The sequence below is a fragment of the Temnothorax americanus genome, unplaced genomic scaffold (assembly GCF_048541705.1).
Source record: "Temnothorax americanus isolate GAGA-0224 unplaced genomic scaffold, ASM4854170v1 Scaffold6, whole genome shotgun sequence".
Taxonomy (NCBI): Eukaryota; Metazoa; Arthropoda; class Insecta; order Hymenoptera; family Formicidae; genus Temnothorax; species Temnothorax americanus.
This window is the reverse complement of record NW_027509751.1, coordinates 6,480,095-6,499,344: the sequence shown is the minus strand read 5'-3', so window position 1 is coordinate 6,499,344 and position 19,250 is coordinate 6,480,095. Positions and strand designations below refer to the sequence as shown.

The 19,250-nt window shown below is 44.0% G+C and overlaps 2 protein-coding genes, 1 non-coding gene and 1 pseudogene across 4 annotated transcripts in view; 2 read left to right on the top strand and 2 right to left on the bottom strand.

Annotated features, from left to right (window-relative positions):
- Window positions 1-19,250, bottom strand: part of LOC143905262 (colorectal mutant cancer protein) — a 130,028-nt gene that overhangs the window by 41,774 nt on the left and 69,004 nt on the right. The window lies entirely within an intron of this gene.
- Ets96b (ETS variant transcription factor Ets96B) lies at window positions 1,503-19,076 on the top strand. 2 transcript variants are annotated; one of them, XM_077420571.1, is made up of 9 exons: window positions 1,503-1,813; window positions 6,910-7,021; window positions 9,361-9,414; window positions 10,244-10,303; window positions 12,507-12,651; window positions 12,824-12,954; window positions 17,472-17,980; window positions 18,141-18,471; window positions 18,579-19,076. In XM_077420571.1, exons 1-9 carry the CDS (start codon window positions 1,757-1,759, stop codon window positions 19,001-19,003), a joined length of 1,824 nt encoding a protein of 607 aa, XP_077276697.1. In that variant the 5' UTR covers window positions 1,503-1,756; the 3' UTR covers window positions 19,004-19,076. The 2 variants fall into 2 exon arrangements, with proteins under 2 accessions (XP_077276697.1, XP_077276698.1); XM_077420572.1 differs by lacking the exon at window positions 6,910-7,021.
- Window positions 7,929-9,120, bottom strand: LOC143905079 (uncharacterized; annotated as a pseudogene).
- On the top strand, window positions 9,560-9,632 carry Trnak-uuu (transfer RNA lysine (anticodon UUU)). The gene has a single exon. It is a non-coding gene; the product is annotated as a tRNA-Lys (tRNA).

Below are 19,250 nucleotides of genomic sequence, written 5' to 3'. Positions count from 1 at the left end.
CAATTTCGCGATTACGAAGTTACTCGAGATAGTAAAGTAAAAAAGCTATGGAAAATTATGGGACATCCATTCGGCAAGGTTGTCGCGCACACGCGCTCGTATATGCTCGTATATTTCTTCTTGGTGCAATGGTGACATCTCAATGAAATTCCTGGCTGTCGCGTGATGTATTTAACTACGGATGTTCAAAGCGGTAGCTTCTATCGATAACACACGATAACACAAGTGCTTATTGTCACTAATATCTTGATCAGGGTTGTGTCCTAAATTTCAAGATTATGTCTATATGGAGAGATTGTATAGACAATATAAATAATATAATTTGTTATAAATTGATTGATTTCTTTGAAAGTATTTTTGCAAACGGTTCTACAAAAATAAAAAAATTTAACCTAGATGGGATTAGCTGCATTTTAGTTATAATTTATTTATAATTGACATAAAAGATACTAATATAATAGAAACATTATTTATGCTGATTGTAAGCTTATTAAATGACAAAAACCAGTATCGCTTACTTCGGTTGCAATACATATAATGTGCATAATGTTTATTTTCCTTTTTGAGGAATAAAATCAAAATCTACGAAATTATTGTTAATTTTTCGTAGCATCCTAAAAATTGTGCCTAAACTATATAATAGCAACTAAAAATAAAATTGTGAACAAAATATAAATTTTCGATGATTCGATGATAAATGTTAAACAATAAATATAGATGCACATAGAGATAGATTATTATACTTTACGCCCAACTCTCGATCTCGCTGAACATCTAAAAAAAAGCCTCTCTTGTGGAGGCATCAATGAAATCTTGAAGCGGACAAGCCTCTGCGAGCAGTATACGAATGATCTTTTTTGAGCAGAGATCTTAATAATCTTTCGTTAAAGAAATAGTTTAATTTTTATTTAATTTCGAAATTATATTTGATCAAAGTAAATTTAAATTTCGTCATTTTGGAAATAAATCGAGAAACGATTAAAGATTATCATTTATGCTTCTCTTAGAGATGCATCAGTAACTCTTATATATATATATAATTTTTATATTTTGTTATTTTGTAATTGTACATTTTTTAATCAGTTCACCGTGTACAAAACTTATCGGAACACAGGTACAGTAATTTTCACTAAGAATCTGCAAAGAAACGCTAAATCTGCGAAAATTTCTAAAGACTGCGACGTGCGTACGCTTTAGGAGAGTTAACGTTTCCTCAACGAGCTTATCCCAGTCCGAAATACTAAAACGTATTTCTAGTCGCGCGCGCAAATATCTCCTCGATGGCGATCGAATCGAATTTGCTCGGAGCTCGAGCTGGAGAGCCCGTGGTCCTCTCTCGCGTGGAGGTCCGCGGCTGCGGCATCATCCCTCGTTGATCGTGAGCTCGTATGTCGCCAATGAGTTTCAGGCTCCGCCCAGCACCCGGTTAGGCAGTGGTCGGCAAGGAGGCGAAATACGCGCAGGACTGAATTCTACGTCACGTTGGGGGCGTACACCGGGGCTCGGAGACAACCCCCCGGCTCCGGCCGCGAGGGTGGCTCGCCCCTCTGTTCGCGCCGAGATCAAATCACCCGATTCAGTGCTATCTTCGATCTTCGCGCTGTAACACCAGTAGCGATCAACGAGACTCGCGTCGCGCGAATTCGATTGCGCCTTTTTTCGCAATTTTGGCTCGTCGAATCCTGTGTGTCCTGATAAGTGAGAAATTTTCGGTTCGATAGCGATAAATCGCGGGGACAAAACGAATCGCGGAGTTATGATGAATCTTGCCGATCAGGAGGTGCCTGCCGCGACAACGGAATTGGCGGGCTTAGTAAGTAGCTGAAAATGTATCTGTTATTTGAAGGAAAGGATTCGCATTGGACTTACACAAAGGTCTCGTTAATAATATATTGACGAATTTATTACGTTCTTTATTGATAAAAAAAACAATACTTGTTAATTTATTTGAAGATTATCTCAGAAAATTAGTTGACTTTATAAAATTTTATTAATTTAATTTACCTTTGTCGCGTACGCGCCAAGGTGAAGAGATAAATAAGTAGATAACTTATATCAAAAATCTTTCTTTTTGTTAATATGTTGAATCAAGCAGAAATATGGTATTGAAAAATAATTTTTTTCGAATCATATTATTCATATTTATATATTTTTCCATCTAAATATCATCACTATATTTACCATTCTAAATTTAGATCGGTAATAGAAATATTACCAGACCGTATCTGAGAAAAGAAACTGTGTAAATGATGATTTTTGATTGTCGATTTATCCCATAAAACTCATTTTTCATCGCGCCATGAATTGCGACTATCTCACTAACAATGAGTCAAATAGAATAGTCAAAAGCTAGGAGAGAAATTATTTCATGTTTGATTATTCTGAAATAAAATGGACACAAGAAAACAGATCGGATCGCGATCGATATATTTATCTAGTTACAATTAAATTCGGCTGCATTGTTAATGCTTTTTTAGGTAGTTCGATGATGAAAGGCCGAAGTCAAAACAATGTTTATAATTTTTTTATTTTTATGATTATAAAAAATAGAATAACGCATCGCAAAGGTTCGTATAACGACGTAAAAAGACCATTATTAAATAATTTTTACGTTTTAGAATAATATTTTGCCTGAAATAGATGAAATAAAGTGTGCGTTAACGCGTCGCTTGACTAGTTTTCAACTTTAATTATTAATTAAAAAAAAAAAACTGTACGGTGGATCGTGTTCACCTTCAACTATAGGCTTCCTCACAGTGTTCTCTTTCCATCGATATATATATTGTTCAGACATTTTTGGCAAAAGATTTTTCGCAAACTCGTGTTATTCATAGGAAAATAACCTCTTTTCCTATTAGACCAATGTTAAAATCATTAAAATCACCTAATTTTAAAATTAAATATCTTGAGAACGGGACGCGGTGCCATGCGAATTATCTTTTCTTCATACCTCGGTCGAAAGTACGTACTTTCGTCCCTAATAGCAGGGACGAAAGTTTAACATTTACTCCCTGTGAAAAGTACACGCGCGCTCTCTATAACTTTAAACCTTAACGCCCTTTAACCTTAAAAATAGTCATCAATATTGTTCTGTCAATATGTCATCTGATGAATCCGTAGACGAGGAAGAAGTTATACGAAATTTCGATGCAGAAGCGCGATTGATAATAAATACAGATACGTTGCCAAAGAAGTCTGTTGATCGATACAATCTTGTTTACGACACGTATAAAAAGTGGCAGATAGAACACAAAACTTCACTGTCAAACTGTGAAGAAAATAATTTGGTTGTGTATTTTAAGGACCTATCTAAAAAATTAAAGCCGTCAACTTTATGGAGTGTTTGGTCAATTTTGAAAAGCACATTAAATTCAAGAGACAATGTTAACATAGGTAATTTTCTTAACTTGAAAGCTTTAGTCAAAAATAACTCTAAAGGTTACAAACCGAAAAAGTCCTTACAAAATATGACAAGACTTGACTCTTGGAATGTATTTGATGCCTGCCCCCCCCGACCAGCAGCACTCGCTTCGCTCGTGCCGCAAATGTCGGGGGCAGGCATCAAAAACATGCTTATTAACATTTAAAGTTAAAAAAAGTAAAATTAATAACGTACTTTCGACCGGCTATGAAGAAAAATCGTATACACTACGCGGGCCAAAAGTTGAAATCTCGGTCCTGCTCGTCATGATGCCCTCGGCTTCGCCTCGGGGCATCATGACGCGCAGGGCCGAAAATTCAACTTTCGGCCCTTGTAGTGTAATATACTATTTTTCTGGGCTTAATCGATTCAGGAGAGTTCTTTTTTTCGATATAAAAAATAAAACCTATCACTTTTGGCAAAAGTTGTTCATCATCGAACTACCTTAAACTTGTGGAACTACATTACATTAACAGCATCCAAGACGATGCGGTACGTTGTCGGTCGCGAAGGTGTTTAAACCCATTAAACGTCGCCGCATTAAGAGCAGCTCCGTTTGATACGGATATCCGTGTCCGACTTCCTCGGGGCCGACACAATGGAGTCCTCGGCACGAGGTCCAGGGTCATCGCGCGTACAATGCGGCCACTCGAGAGATGATCGCTCGGTCGGGTGGCGAATTGCCGCGGCACGCGCCTCCACGCTCCGATGGCTCGTCCCACGGGTGCCACCCCTTTTGTGTCCTCTAAACACGTAATTGTCGCCGTTATCCCTCGCGTGCGTGCGTACGTGCCATGCCATCACCGTGACGGCACGATGCGCGCGGGACCCGCGGGTGGTCAATGGATATAGGGACACGGGAGAGGGGATGACTTGGCGAGTACTTGATTTATGTTTGTTGACTCTAAAAATCGGCCGATTCCCACACGCGGTCCTCGCTTCACCGTCGGATCGGCGGCGCCGTTTAATTGACTGCCGCGAGAGATATAGCATATGTCACCACTCGAGTTTCCCATGATTAGGGGTGGCCTTCTTGGGGATGGGGCGTGTGTGGAGATACCCGTGCTGGCTTGTTTATCCGCTGATTGTTTAGCTGTTCACCTACTTCACTTCTCGACGAGTTTGGTGTTAAACCAAACGGTAACGGTACCACGCACTCACACAAGCATCATTTTAATTCTGTTTGTCTTATATATTTTTACAATACGCATATATTTGCCACGAACGCTATTCTCATAATTAAATCCATTCTTGATCGATGTAAAGAAGTACTTATTGCTTACGGTACGAAAACGAAAGTAAAAAAATTCGATCCTTCCAGCGCGATCTTTGCGACGCGTAGTGGGAAGCAATTAGCTGATAAACTTCGACACAGTACGACGCGTTCTTTAATCTCGAGATCTCTTCCATACTGACCCTCTCGCACCCTCTCGGACATTGTCCGTCTTCCCAGTGTTCACCGTCATTATCTTCGCGGCCGCTAAGGGTAGGAAGACGGCAGGGAAACTTTTTCGGCCAAGTAACACGACTTCTCGCCTGTGGGTTGATAAAAGTGACCGTCCTTGCCATTATCGACACGCAATTAGCAGAAGAAACTCTGGCCGCCTTTTATCTGCCCGCTGGCCAAAGTGGAACGCAGACGAAACGTGCATGGATTGTTAAAAATGTCTACTTTAGACTTTTTAATTTCGGTCAGATTGCAGGATTGAATTATATTTGTAATTTTACGCACAACGTATTTTGATGTATGCGTTTTTTAATATATATTTTACGTACATGTCATATGTCGGATTTTGACTCTTTTCAAAATGTTTTTCGCATTCCTCGCCACACAAAACATGAATAGAATTCAATCCTGGATTTCAAAACGATTTATATGTAGTTTAGGCATGTTTTTCACTCGAATTACAGAATCTCAAATTTATCTTTGATCTCTCCCTCTGAAAGTCACTTTTTGTCGACCGTTTATTATCATTGTCTCAATACCTCATCTCTAAAATCTATAGCTTCTCAATCCGTCGGATGATCACGGAAGGGATACAGTTTGACGACGCGTCGTTCGCTCGATGACTTTATTATAAACCGAACCGAAGTGCACAATTACTACGAGGGTGGAGAACGTAGATTTGGGGTGCCGCGCGCCGGGACCCCTGGTAACCCCGTCGCGAACGACAGGGCGTTCCCCCGATCCGTCGTGGGTATCTCGTTTTCACGAGAGAGGCATAAACGCGCGCATATATAAACTCGCGTGCCGAATGTTCCGCGCGCATTCGTCTAAAACGACATCCGCTGGGAAAGGCCACGAGACATCAAATGGTACGCGTTCCCGTGTTTGCGCCTTCCCACTTACGCATCATTGCTCGATCAATTCGCTGTTAAATCCTGTTCGACAAAGAACCATCGATATGTTGGAGGATCAGCGAGACAAAATATTAGTTTAATCGTAAAAACGATTAAGCAGCACAATTTTCATTACGTTATCTATAATTCAATATAATTAAGATTTTTTCAATTAATTATAGCGCAAGTATTTTTGAAGCTTATTTTTTATTAAATTAATATGTGTAGATTATAGAGAATATGTTAACGATTGTTTCGTGCGCGATCGAAATATATTCTACGTGTCTCGCGAATCGTTTTTGCGCCAGTAAATATATATACATAATGGATTGACAGGCGTATTAAACATTTAAGGCGGTATTAGTGAGTGTAATTAAAATTTATGTTGAAGCGCGCACGGATTACAGGCGCCGTGCCATCGCGGCAACTAATTGCGGACGACGATTAATTGCGATCAAAGGAAAATCTCGAGGAGAAATTATGAACAAATAATGAAACTTTGAGCAGCGTGACTCCGCCGGATGCTCGTTAATATCAATATACTTTCTATCAGAAATATCCAACGTGGGAAATTGTACGATACAAATGACATACAATATTTTACGAATAGTTTGACATTTTAATTGTTTTATCACCCTATAAATTTAATTTCCCACGTGACAGAATTTTTTTCCGAATAGCATATATAGTCTTTCGCGCAAGATTTTTTTTTTGTATAGTCTTGCGTTCCCGTAGTCTTAAGTCAAATTTCACGGAGTCAAAGGCAACGTCTACGTTATCGAAATTCCCAAAACCGGTAACTGAGTTTACCACTAGATTGCCCCGCAAGGAGGAAACCGTCCAATCGTTCACCGGATGTCTTCCTCTCTTGCCGCCTCTCTTATACCCTTCGCCCTCTATTTCTCACTGTGTCTTTCGCGCTCCTACATTGAGAGCTCGCAGCCTCACAATCACTTTCTTGAAATTACTCGCGTTCTCTTCCACATTCGTCCAATATTTATATTTCACAATATCAGAACAAAACATGTGTCAAATATACCGACCATCTCTGGCGATGCGATTATATATTTCTCGACGGAGACATATTTGGATATTATTAAATCTCTATATCTTACGCTGATCCATGATTCTTTTTCCTGTGTTTCCAGCCCGGAAACGGATTCGGTAGACTGCCCGAGCCGCTTCAGACGGTGGCCAGCGATTATTGTCCCAGTAACTACCCGGTGTCTCAAGCCGCGAACAATGAAAAGCTGCATACCGGTGAGTGGAATTTTCATTAATGAAGGATTTCGGCTGATTGTAATCGCGACCTGACGTTTTTAAATTAAAACGCGTATCGACGAAGAGAAATATTCACGCGAGTCTGCAGTAAATTTTCTAACGCGTGCCATTTCGACCTTTTTTGTTTTTCTGAGAGAAAGTGCATTTATATATGCAGAAATATCTGAATCTCACTTTTAACGTTTTAACTAGACGTTCTTAACGAACTTGCGAGGGTGTAATCAAGGGAAAAGGAGCGGAGCGGAGACCGGTCGATTCTTCGATTCCCCCGTCGTTCGACTTTGAAGCTCTTTGATACCGTCGCGCGGCTCGGAGACGTCGCGTTTCCATCGGGCGAGGCTTTCGATACACGAAGACCGTCGTGTAGACCGCGAGAGGAGAAGCGCACACATAGGAAGGGGCACGTTTAGGAAACACGTGCGGGGACGTGTACCCCGAAACGAAGCGCCGGCAAGGAGAGAGGCGGAGGGTTTAGCTATACCCCCCGAAGAGAGCCTGTCACTCGCAGGCAGTCGAGTCGATATCTTTATATAGTCGCATCAACGACGACATTATTTTCCAAAGGTCGCGGCGAGACGCGGTTGCATCGTGAGACAATCTAGCCCGGGTACTTCTCGTCAATTACTCTGTCTCCGAAAGGTTTTCCAAATAGTTAGTCAACATTTCGCGCAACGCTCTGCGTTTCCGATAAAATGTACGAAAGTTCAATCGATAAGTATTGGCATCGATATCTTGATTATTCGATCTCCCCCCTAATCAACGATGGTATCAACGATTATATCTTCTATTTTAAGAGCCATCGCGTTTATCTGATAAATCCTGCTTCTTTTAATTGATACATAGATACAGAAATTTTAGAACGAGTCGCGAAACGTTCTCTCAACCGCCGCGATACGACGGGTTTATTATAGTGTCACGATAATTCGTCCTCTTTCGCGACGACGTTTCTTCATCCGGGCGTATAGTGTCCCAGCCTTGACCCAGAAACGCGACGTCAATTCCCCGATACGAGATTCAATAAGTGACGTGTTATCACCGCAAAAACCTTCCCTGGGGTGTCCTCGCAGTGGAACCCGCATCCCCCCCATTGGTATCCTCGTCGTGGAGAGTCGCCGAACAACCCCAGCCGGCGTCTGGCTGCAGTGATTGACACTTTATATCTAGCATTGGCATGCCACGGCGTGAAGCCACCGCTCGCCCGGGATGGACCACCTCCGTCTAACTCAATCACTGCCTATAATGCCGCAATTTCTCTATCATAATCGCGTTACGTCCCCTCTTCGCCGACTCGATCCACTTTTCGACACGACGATTCAGAAATATTGAAACGCCGCCGCGACGGATGAAAGTACCGCTGATCGCTCCCCGATTTTTCTCTTTTTCCATCCCTCTTTCTCTCTCTCTCTCTCTCTCTCTCTCTCTCTCTCTCTCGTTCGTCTTTTCACATTCTGCATATCTGGAAGCGACATCGTAACGATTTCTCCGCCTCTATAATGACAACAAATTTAATTAGATTCGAGTCTTTTCGCTCATTGTGTATTCTGTCAATTTCTATTTTGTTTCTCTTACATTTTGATGGTACTTTAGAGAAAAATACTAACAACATAAGAAATAGGACAAAGTCGTGAAAAAAATTTTTTTGCAACATTTAGGGCTCGTAAGTAATTGATAATGTGCGCACCGCGATCGTAAATTCGTTGCGAGCGACATGGATTTAGTGCGACATTCAAAGACAACGCTCGAAGTGTCTTTGCGGAGGAGAATATCGTTACAGCCGAGCAATGAGCTGTGACGTAAGTAAGTAGATTCGATTCGCGTCGGACTGGATTCTGCCGTGGAACGAAACGAGGTTACCGCCGAGTGGCTACCCATGGCGAATCCTGGGGGCCCATTAAACGCACCCCAGTTCTCTGCGGCGGCATGGCATTCTTATGCGCTCGTTCACGCGGAAGGGTTTGTTTTTGCTTCTGATTCATTCGCGGCCACTCGCACCCTTTGTCCTCTCGCGGATTCGGACTGGCCGCGTTTCTTTCCGTCGAGAGCGAATATGCCGACCGCGTTAGATATGGAGGAATCATCTATTTTTTTTTTATATCGAATCGTATCGCATAAACACGAACGTACCGATAATTAATCAAAAATAACGGAAGCGCACCGCCTGTCCTGTCAATTTACGGCAAACACCGCTCGACGTCCACTATATTATACACAAACAAATGTATTTGCGTTTCCTCTCCCGCCCATTATTTGCTTTATCTCGCGATCAACAGCGCGATTAATTAATGCATGTTATTTCGAAAAATTAACTTTGATTACAGGGAGCGAGTTGTTCATGCCGCAAGGCTACAGGCAAGAAACTTGGTTGCAAGATGGTGAGTGCTTCAATCTAAATTTTACTTTTCTCTCATACGCATATTTTACAGTGCTTCAATTAATTACTATAATAATAATTTAATTATTCGTTGCACGTTGCACAAATGCAGCTTGTATACGCGCTTAAGTCTACCAAAACCGTCAGCCCGGATAGCTCAGTCGGTAGAGCATCAGACTTTTAATCTGAGGGTCCAGGGTTCGAGTCCCTGTTCGGGCGGTTATTTTTTTTATTTTTTTTTAATTTTTTTGCCCCAAAAGCGTTTGTAACAAAAATGATATAGTTGCATATTATTAAATTTCAATAATACGCATAACGTTCGTGGGAAAACTTTTGTTTCTGATACAAATCAAGCCGTTAGAATATGGGTACGCAAGAATAGTGTCAAACAAAATTGTTGAATATTTTTTTACATCGTTAATTATAGTTTTTATAAAATAACGCCGATAAAATGGACCTGATAAGATTTACTAAAAATCGGAATGTCATTAAGGTCACGAAATCTCGGTATCGATCTTTAGAATTTAGAAATGTATAGCAAGTGAAATTAAAGCCCTAAGCCGCCAGCGAAGATAATTACGTGCAGCCACTATATTCGCTCGGAACATTAATTTTAATTACCTTGCCCAACTGCGATGTAATACGCGATGGACGTAATGTAACGGATGATCAGAGGGGGATGATTTTACCGCAGGACGGAAGCTCGATATTTTCGTTAGATATTAAAGCAGAATTTTTTTCTTTTTACGCTCCCACCCGCGGCAGATTTAATTTCTGTTCAATTGGTCGCACAAATGAGCTAACATGAAAATATTCCCCCCTTCGCACAGGTAGCAGCTCCGAAACCGAGGACAGCGAGCAATACGTGCCCGAGTTCCATCAGATGTCGAGTAAGCGCCCATTTTCATTGTTCCGCTCCGTTCGTATAAGCGTTCACGAGCCGTTTGTGTCGGCTATATACCTACATACCGTTTAATCCGATCGATTATTGCGGAAAGATAGCGCGTCGCATTAGTCGCGTCGCGTGGATACGGCGATGTCTGATATAATTTGGCCGGATAAATAAATCCCGGGATTGGAATCCGCGGAACAGGATTGCAGGATGTCAATCTCCGCTGAAATCACCGCTGAAATCGTGTGTAGGGCATACGGAAGTGTTTCGCGCGTCGGCTCGGCCTCGAAATTGATTTGTAAAATCGGTTACCGCGCGTTCTCCGGAGCGTCTAGACCTCTCCTCGAAGACGCACGCCCGAGATCGCGTCTTCTCCCGACACGCGGCCTGCCCTGAAAAATAAAGCGATCCGAGTCGAGCCGAGAATCGAAATTCGCGCGGTAACGTATGTGGAAGCGAAATGAAGAGAAAACTTTTGCGAATAATCAGGAATAATCGTATTTAATTCATCGAATGACCCGTTCACCCGCTCGTGTAACTGTTGCGTAATCGGCGAGTCAATTAGCGACACGGTACACACCGCACGTTGCATGTTTAATTAGTCGTCGACACTTTCCGCGCGCGCGCGCGCGCGGTTGCGGTTTTTCCGCTCGGTCACGGCCTTTTTGAGCCCGATTCGGCGAACAGCGACGCGCACGGGAACCCGTCCGACGAATTTTTCCCGCTACGTAAATCGCGACTGTTAAATCACAGCCCGGCGGGGCGCAATATCGGTCCTTTATTAAAAACCAGCGAGAAGACGCCCGCGGGGCAGAGTTCTTTTTAGCGTAGCGTAGAGAGCGGAAAGAATCAACACGGGGCGCCACGGCGATCATCGATATCGGATTACGCGAGTAAGCACTTTATATCAAGCCAGCGGCGATTCGTTCCGTCTTTTTCCTTCTTTTTTTCGCTCTTTTTCCCCTCCCCCCGCCCCCTGTCGACGCCGCGCGCTTATTAACGTCGCTATCGATACGCCGCGCCTTTTTCGCGGATTATTATGATAAGCGGGCAGAAATCGGACCGCCGCGCGCCGTCGCCGGCGCCGCACATTCCCGACGCGTTTTTCGAAGCTCCGCGTGAAGCGCGCGGGCCGGGCCGCAGTTTACATTATTCGCAAAATTCGCGACGCACGATATACGTGTAATTCAACGTCGAGCAGCGTTGAACAAACGTATCGTCGAACATTTCAACCGGGCGGGCAAACACCCAGAGGGAATCGGGGGCTAGCTAATGTCTATATGCGCATCCAACGTGCACACATGCGAGCGCGCGCACACGCACACGCACACGCGCTTGCGCACGCAATTCCCAGGCCGCGTATCTTTCGCGTAATATTATATGTATAGCTTGCGACGCATTTAGGAGGAGATACATGCTCGTATGTATATCGCAGCCATAGGCCTTTATGTAAAACATATCGCGAGCATCTGACATCTTTAAGTTAAACATGGTGCTTCTAAATTTCTCGAGTTTAGACTCAACCAACGAGCATAAGAAGTGTTTCTCTTGGGAAAGAGATTGATATTTCTTTTAGCTAAAGAGAATGTGAAGATTATTAAATGCTGAAGACTGTACGAGCGCCTCGACGGTTCATTTTTTTGGCTGCACGGCAAAGAACCCGCTATCGAAAATCATTATTACGAGATTTCGCAGACGATACGCGACGCCGAGATAATTCAATCTACCCTGGCGCGCACCGACGCGCTTCTTCCTATCGGTAAACTTCCAATGTTTACAAATACAATTATTGCCGGAGGCTTGTGACTTATGCTTCCCACGACCCGGGAGTCTGTTTGATTTATCGGGGGCGCAGCCCTCGCCCTCGCGAAATCGTCGGCACCCCATTAGACCCCACCTTCCCTCTCACGTGTCGCTGCAGCGATGCGTCTTTACTTCCGGTACGACACGCGCCGTTATGTCCTGACGCCCCGCCGGCCGGTTCTTTCGGCTATGAATCGTCCGAAGAAAACGATCGTGCGCCACGCACTCGGTAAACAGTAACGATGTGCGGCGTATAGGGAGGAGCCTGCGAGACTGTCGTAAAAGTCACTTCCCGATCGCGTCGTTAATGTCGCGCGCGATAAAAGGAGGATTGTACGAAGCGAGAGAATCCATGGATCGCGATATCATATAGTCTATAGTCGTTTCACTTGCTCTAGGTGCGAACGTGAAGCAAGAGTCGAGCAATTGCACGAGAAATGGCGACAACGGCAATTATCATCCCCAGTATCAGTCTACCTCGGTACCAGTCGCGCACGGTCAAAACAGTGATTTCCTCGAAATCAGCTCGGACCGTTGCTTCGGGTAAGTTCGAGAGAAGCCCATTCGATTTTTTCTTTTTTTTGCAATACCATAAAACGACTTACAAGGCGCTTACAACGTAACTGCCTTGCGAATAAGATAAATGTCGCGCGAACCGTCGAACTGTGAATCTGCGAAATTGTATAGAGCGAAATCTTACGTGTTATCCGTATAGGAATCGGAAGATAAACGGACCGGCTAATAAGAGCACGAAGGACGTCGCCGTGAAGGAAGAACCGACGGACCGAAGCTACGTGGAGCCGCTTCCCATAACGAACATATCATCCGCAACGTCTCAGGAGAACGGTAAGAGATTCGGCGACGGCACGCTCTTAATCGGTATCGTGTATCGAGAAGGAGAAAAAAAACGCGCGACTCGTTGACTTTTATCCCCGCACGAAAATCCATCGCCGTGACAAATCCCGGCATAAAAGGATCCACGTGGCGCTATTTCCACCCCATGGATTCGAGTCCATAAATAATCGGAGGGTACAACGAGGGTACCGCTGTCCATTAATCGAGTCGACTTCCGATTAGCTCTTTGAGGGTCCCATCGGCTACATCGATAATGATCGGTCCGCGCCGTTGTTAATTGTTCCTCGCGTATATTCTGCGATTGTTAAATGATGTTATGCATGTGATAACAAAAATTCAAGAAACCGGCAGCGAATTAACGAGGAGCGTGCAGAACTGCAGAACGGCAGGAACAGCTTCGTTAAAGACATTATATTTATTTAGTATTTATTATACGCTGTGTGTGTGTGTGTGTGTGTGTGTGTGTGTGTGTGTGTGTGTGTGTGTGTGTGTGTGTGTGTGTGTGTGTGTGTGTGTGTGTGTGTGTGTGTGTGTGTGTGTGTGTGTGTGTGCATTTTGCATGTGCCATTTTGCGAGACATTTGCTAAAGTAACGACTACTTTTGTATAAGAGCCAACATTGCATTTCCTTATGACCGTTGCGAGGCACACGACTAATACACTCGACTCACGCGTGACTGAGCATGCGTAATTGAATAATTAAACGATGCTTTCAAGTCGAAAGCTATGGCGAGCGTCTTGTAGATTCCAGCAAAAGTTACCGAAAGAAAGAAAAGAGCGCGAGGCGCTGGAGATTCCCGGGGGAAAATGTAAGTCGAAAGCTTTCTCTCTCGTGACCTGTGCAGCTGTGTGCAAAGAAGATTTTCGATGCGAGAGAGAGAGATTAACAGTGTCTCTAGTAACTACTAGCTCGAGCTCCTCCAGAAATCCTTTTGTTACTCGTTAAAGCAAAAATCAAGAAAGTTTTATCTTTCAAGAACTTTCATTATTGATTGTAACGATCGCTAATCCGGTTCGTGTAAGTTATCTCGTTTTATTAAATTTCAATCACGAAGACGGGCCATTAACTAATATTTCAGTGACAATAATTATCATTTTTCTATCGAAAGGCTCATTATCTAAATAGGCTGTGAATAAGCAAAAGCAAAAATACGCATCGGCCACCCACCGCCGGCCGCCACTCGTCCCGTCCATAAAAGGTAGAGTCGGTGAGGGGTTGCAAGCTCATGCTTTGTAATCAGACCGATTAGTCTTCCTTTATTCACGCATACATATAGAATCGCGAGCCGAATCCTTTAGGAACTCGGTTACGCTATGGCTCGATACTGTATATACGCGATACTACCCGCCTACTACCAAGTCACCTGGGGATTATGCTCGTGCTTCTCTTCGCGTAATTCTCCCTATACCATTAAGCCGTTTTAATTATTTACACGTAGTTTAGGTTAATAATAGGATACATTCCCATCGCCCGTATCGATATCCCGCAATCTATTTTCCAAACGGAAAAATCGACTCGTTTTATGCGTCAAAATGATTGAATATTTCGATATTATTTATTCTTAAGTAAAAATACATTAAATGAATTCATCGATCAAAGCGGCGTAGTGTACGCTTTATTGTATATTATTCGCGTAAAAACGTATCGCAAAAATTCGTTAAATATCCGAACGGCAGCACCGACGGAAAAATATTTAAAAAAGGTATGGATTAAAAAAGGAGATAATCGAGATCATCTCGTTTAGAGGGGCCAAACAATTCGAAGAGCGATAGTAGCGAGACGAGAGCGGAATAGTAATAACCGGTTAATGGATACCGATTGGTGTTTCACAGTTCCACTAATTAATACGAGCAGAGGATTACGTGGATTACAGATCGCGACGGTCTATTCTGCCTGCAGAGTCACCGCGCTCTTGCGGAAAATTCGCCGAGCGAAACTTCCATTCGCGTTCGGCTTTATCTTTGATTCATGCTAAATATTTTGGCCGGCAGAAAAAAAGAAGCGTATACAGGCGCGACGATGGAATACGCAAAACGAGCATTTTCCCGTACGCTCGGGAAAGGACAAGGCGAGCTCGTCAGGTCTCGCCGCGCTCGTCAGGTGGGTGGAAAATAGAGCTTGCATTATTAACGGAGCACTATGCCGGAATTCGAGGATCAGCGAGGCAGAAGAGAGGAGAAAAAGCAAGAGAGAGAGAGAGAGAGAGAGAGAGAACGCGCGAGCATGCGGAAAAGGGAGGAACAGCAGCGGGCAAAACGCGTTTCTCCTCGTCTGAGAGTGGACGAGAGTGGAAGCCATCCTCTTTTCCGTAAAGCCGAGCCCACCCCGCCGCCTCGCCGGGCCGTCGTGTTCCGCCGTCCCTATGACCAGTCCTGAATTCAACCCTTCTCCGGCCTCCCTCGGTGGTGGTACATCGCCACCGGTTTCATCAGCTCGCGATTAATTTTAATCTAAAACCACCCGCAAAGCCTCTGGCCCGCGCTCGGCTCGCAGGCTGAGGTCAACCCCTTTCGCCACCCCCTGGCGCCGCGCGCTCACCCCCCTCTCTCTCTCTCTCTCTCTCTCTCTCTCTCTCTCTTTCTCTCTTCGCTTTTCGAGAGAATGCCAGATTGGCCCCAGAGCTTTCGGCTCCCTTCCGATTCCCCGTCCGAGATTCGTCCTACGGCGTTCGCCGAAACGCGGATGACCTTTTCATCAAGTTCCTCTGCCGACACATCTCGTTACATGTAAGTTCGAGCTCGCGGAAGCTTATTAATTCCAATGAAAAAAGTAGACAATTCGGATGCACGTGTTTCATATCAATCTAGGGCGACGCGACTTCTCGTAGTCTTGATACCGGCGCGATAACAAACTTAGCTAATCGTCGCAGACACATCTTCGCGTATTATTTCTTCTTCTAAACAATCAAGAGACACGGTAGTGTCTCGCGCCAAGTACACGCGGAGCGAGACCGACCGTGACTCTTTTACGCGACGCGACGGGTTGCGAGTACCCGAGATGTTGAGATCTCGATAACGAGTGAACGAATCAAGTTCTAAGTAGGCTTGATTTGAAGTTACGCGATCTCTTTTTATCTTCTTTTTCTGGAAAAGATTCGAAAAATGGTCTTCACCGATGCATCGTTCGGTGAAAAGGGTTGCATCGTCCGGCGGAAAGGATCATCGCGCATCGCTTCCTCCGTTTTTGACATCGTCGGATGCGTCGCGATGTTGCTGGCAGCAACGTTTATCGGCACTCTCCTCGATCGCGCGCGCGGCTTCTCAATTTTTCAATATTCCCCGTGCGCGACTTGGAGCGTAACTGGATTACGGCTCGAGAATGGCTCTTTCGGTACCGCGACGTCGATCGGGGGGTTGGCGGCGGCAGCCCCCGAGAGTAAGAGAGAGGGAAAGAGAGAGAGGAGCGCGGCCCGATTAATATACATATCGCGCGAGCTGCCGGCTTTCGATATTTCAGGGGGTACCATCGCGCGCGGGTTCCAGCCCCCGGTGGGCTTTGAATATCCACCAATTTCCTGCTGATATTTGTGTGACGAGAGCGCTTCAACCGGCCCGGCGCGTGAGTGCAATCGGTAATACGGAACGCGCTTTTTGTCCTCTCGAGAATTTCTTCCTCGGCTCTTTCCTCGTCCGCCTCCTCCATCTCCTTCCCCCCGCGGATAATCCGATACTTTTCTCGCATCTTTCTACGTCGTGATGCCTACGTCTTACGAGCGCAATTGCAAAAGTGCGGAACTTGAAATATTTTTACACGCTGAAGCGCTGAAGTATATAAATTCGCTTTCTGTAGATTTGATTATACATCGATTATGATATTTTTAGATTCGTAAGTAACAAGGAAAAGTGAGCTTTGTGAGTCAAACATATGATTAATTGTGTGCATGAGTTAACGCTATGTAACATTTTAATTAATAATTTAATTATAATTTAATACAAATTTAATTAATAATTTAATTAATAATTTAATACAAATTATAAATCGTACGTTTCGACTGTACTTTGAGCCATATTTTCAGCGATTCGATGATAGGTAAATAATCTGAAGCTCTCCGACGAGCATAAAATGAGTATTTAAGAATTGGATATACACAAATATCTAGTAATTTTCAAAAGAAAATATCAGAAATATTCATAGTCCGCAAAATATTCGGAACTAGAAATGAAAATTAAAACTAATTGGCAAATAGAAGTAAAATCCACTCACCAAATCAAATTCAGCGAAGAAGAAAGATTGACAAACTGAGAAAGACAACGAAAACTGAATTTTATCGTATTTAAGCCCACTTTTCCTTGTTACTCGTTAATTTTAATATATTGCGAGTCATTAGTTAATTATAATTATTTATTTTTAGACTTTATTTATTTATCGTACCGTAGGAGTAAAACTTGTCAAATACCAAAATCGGATTATAAATACTTATATCGAACATCTTCGATTTAATCTAAAATTAAATTATCGTAATATAGACGATAGCGAATCTAGGATCACACGTTGCAATCTTTTTACAGCGAGCAACCTAATTTATCCACAACGTCAACAGCAGCAGTACGGAAACGTGACGAGGGATCACAGAGGATCGTCACCACCGTCCAGTCGTCCAGCTAGCGCTTCTTCTTCAACTTCCCAATGGCAGTCGACCTTCTCCGTTTCCTCCGAGACCTTCCTGTCGCGACAGGAGAATTGGAATTCCGAGGCTTATGCAAAAAGAAGCAGCACGCCGACTTGGACGGAACTCGGCACGCAGCTAGATCCCAGGAACTCGTCCTGGGATCGACAGAACGGCTGTTATCAGAAAAAAGGTTCGCCTGTTTCGCTCTGGAACCCGGATCACATCAACAAGAGGCCGTCGTCGGCGACCGGCGTGTCCGCTTGGAGCGAAGTCGGTTATCAGCAACAGCGACGTGGTTCCCTACAATTGTGGCAGTTCCTCGTAGCCTTGCTCGATGACCCCGCGAATGCGCCTTGCATCGCGTGGACCGGACGCGGGATGGAATTTAAGCTAATCGAGCCGGAAGAGGTTTGTAGAAAACACTCGATCGAGAAAAGTTTCATTTAACTTCCTAAAGTTTCTTCAATTTTCAAGTGATTGAAGATGTATTAAAATGATGTGTGATAAAAAATTATAATTCTTTTATATATATATATATATATCTTTCATTATATGTTTCTATTGGCAGGTGGCACGAAGATGGGGCGTCCAGAAGAACAGACCGGCTATGAATTACGACAAGTTGAGTCGCTCGTTAAGATACTATTATGAGAAAGGCATAATGCAGAAGGTCGCCGGCGAGCGATACGTGTACAAGTTCGTCTGCGATCCGGAAGCGCTCTTCAACATGGCGTACGGTACCGGCGCGTCTTCGGGGATTAGCGGAGAAGTTCCAAGTGGTATGGTACGGAGCCATGCGGTGCCCGGGAAAGGAGCGGGCGGGAACGAAGATTTGATGAAGCATCCCGCCGCGGGATATAGCGACGCGGTTTTCGCCATGTACTCGAATACCGCCGCAGGTATTATATATATTAATTATTTCGTATATTGGAATTCGCATTTAAAATTGCATAAAGCATTTACGAGACATTAACATTTTCATTAAATTACTTTCCTTTCCATACAGTATACGGGCCTTCCAGTCTCCATCATTTGCATCAATACCTCGGCGGTAACGAGGGCTTCAAAACGCCATCGAGCAGATATCATCCCCATTACTCCCACCAGTACGGCAGCAATCACCACCACCATCATCATCATTCGGCTCCGAGTTACACCGAGACCTTCCTGAACTACAGTCGACTGTCGTCGCACGAGACCGCTTTCGGTTCGAAGGCGCAAGAACCACCCCCGAGGGACTCGTATACCCAGGAAACGGAGAGTACCGGCAGAGATCGGGAGCCCGAGTCGATACCCTATGACAGCGTGCAGAGATCGCAATTACCGGCCCCGGCTGTACCGTCGCAATCCTCGATACTGGACGGCGCGGCGAGCTCGAAGCTAGAGCAAGCGCCGTACACATGTTTAGGCGTTGGAAGCTGCGTCTGTTAAATAAATGTGATCGAATCTGTTGTTTGCATATTATTCGAAGGGAGATTTATCGATCATGCTTGACGATCTTCGAACTGGAGCAAGGCTCCAAGTCGTCTGGACGTACATGGTATTGTAAATAATACTTATTTTTCCGCGCTAATTTATCAGACTTTTTGGAGATAGACTAATAATGCGAATCTTTCTTCGATTCGTGTCGATACGTTATCTCCGATCGTTATTGTGCGCGTGTCTAGTAGTTTATCGC

Bases quoted from the DNA above. Each gene is read 5' to 3' on its own strand.
- Ets96b (XM_077420571.1), top strand. From the start codon at position 1,757: ATGATGAATCTTGCCGATCAGGAGGTGCCTGCCGCGACAACGGAATTG. The intron at 7,022-9,360 runs GTGAGTGGAATT...CTTTGATTACAG, and splicing joins CAATGAAAAGCTGCATACCG to GGAGCGAGTTGTTCATGCCG. The intron at 18,472-18,578 runs GTATTATATATA...CTTTCCATACAG, and splicing joins GTACTCGAATACCGCCGCAG to TATACGGGCCTTCCAGTCTC.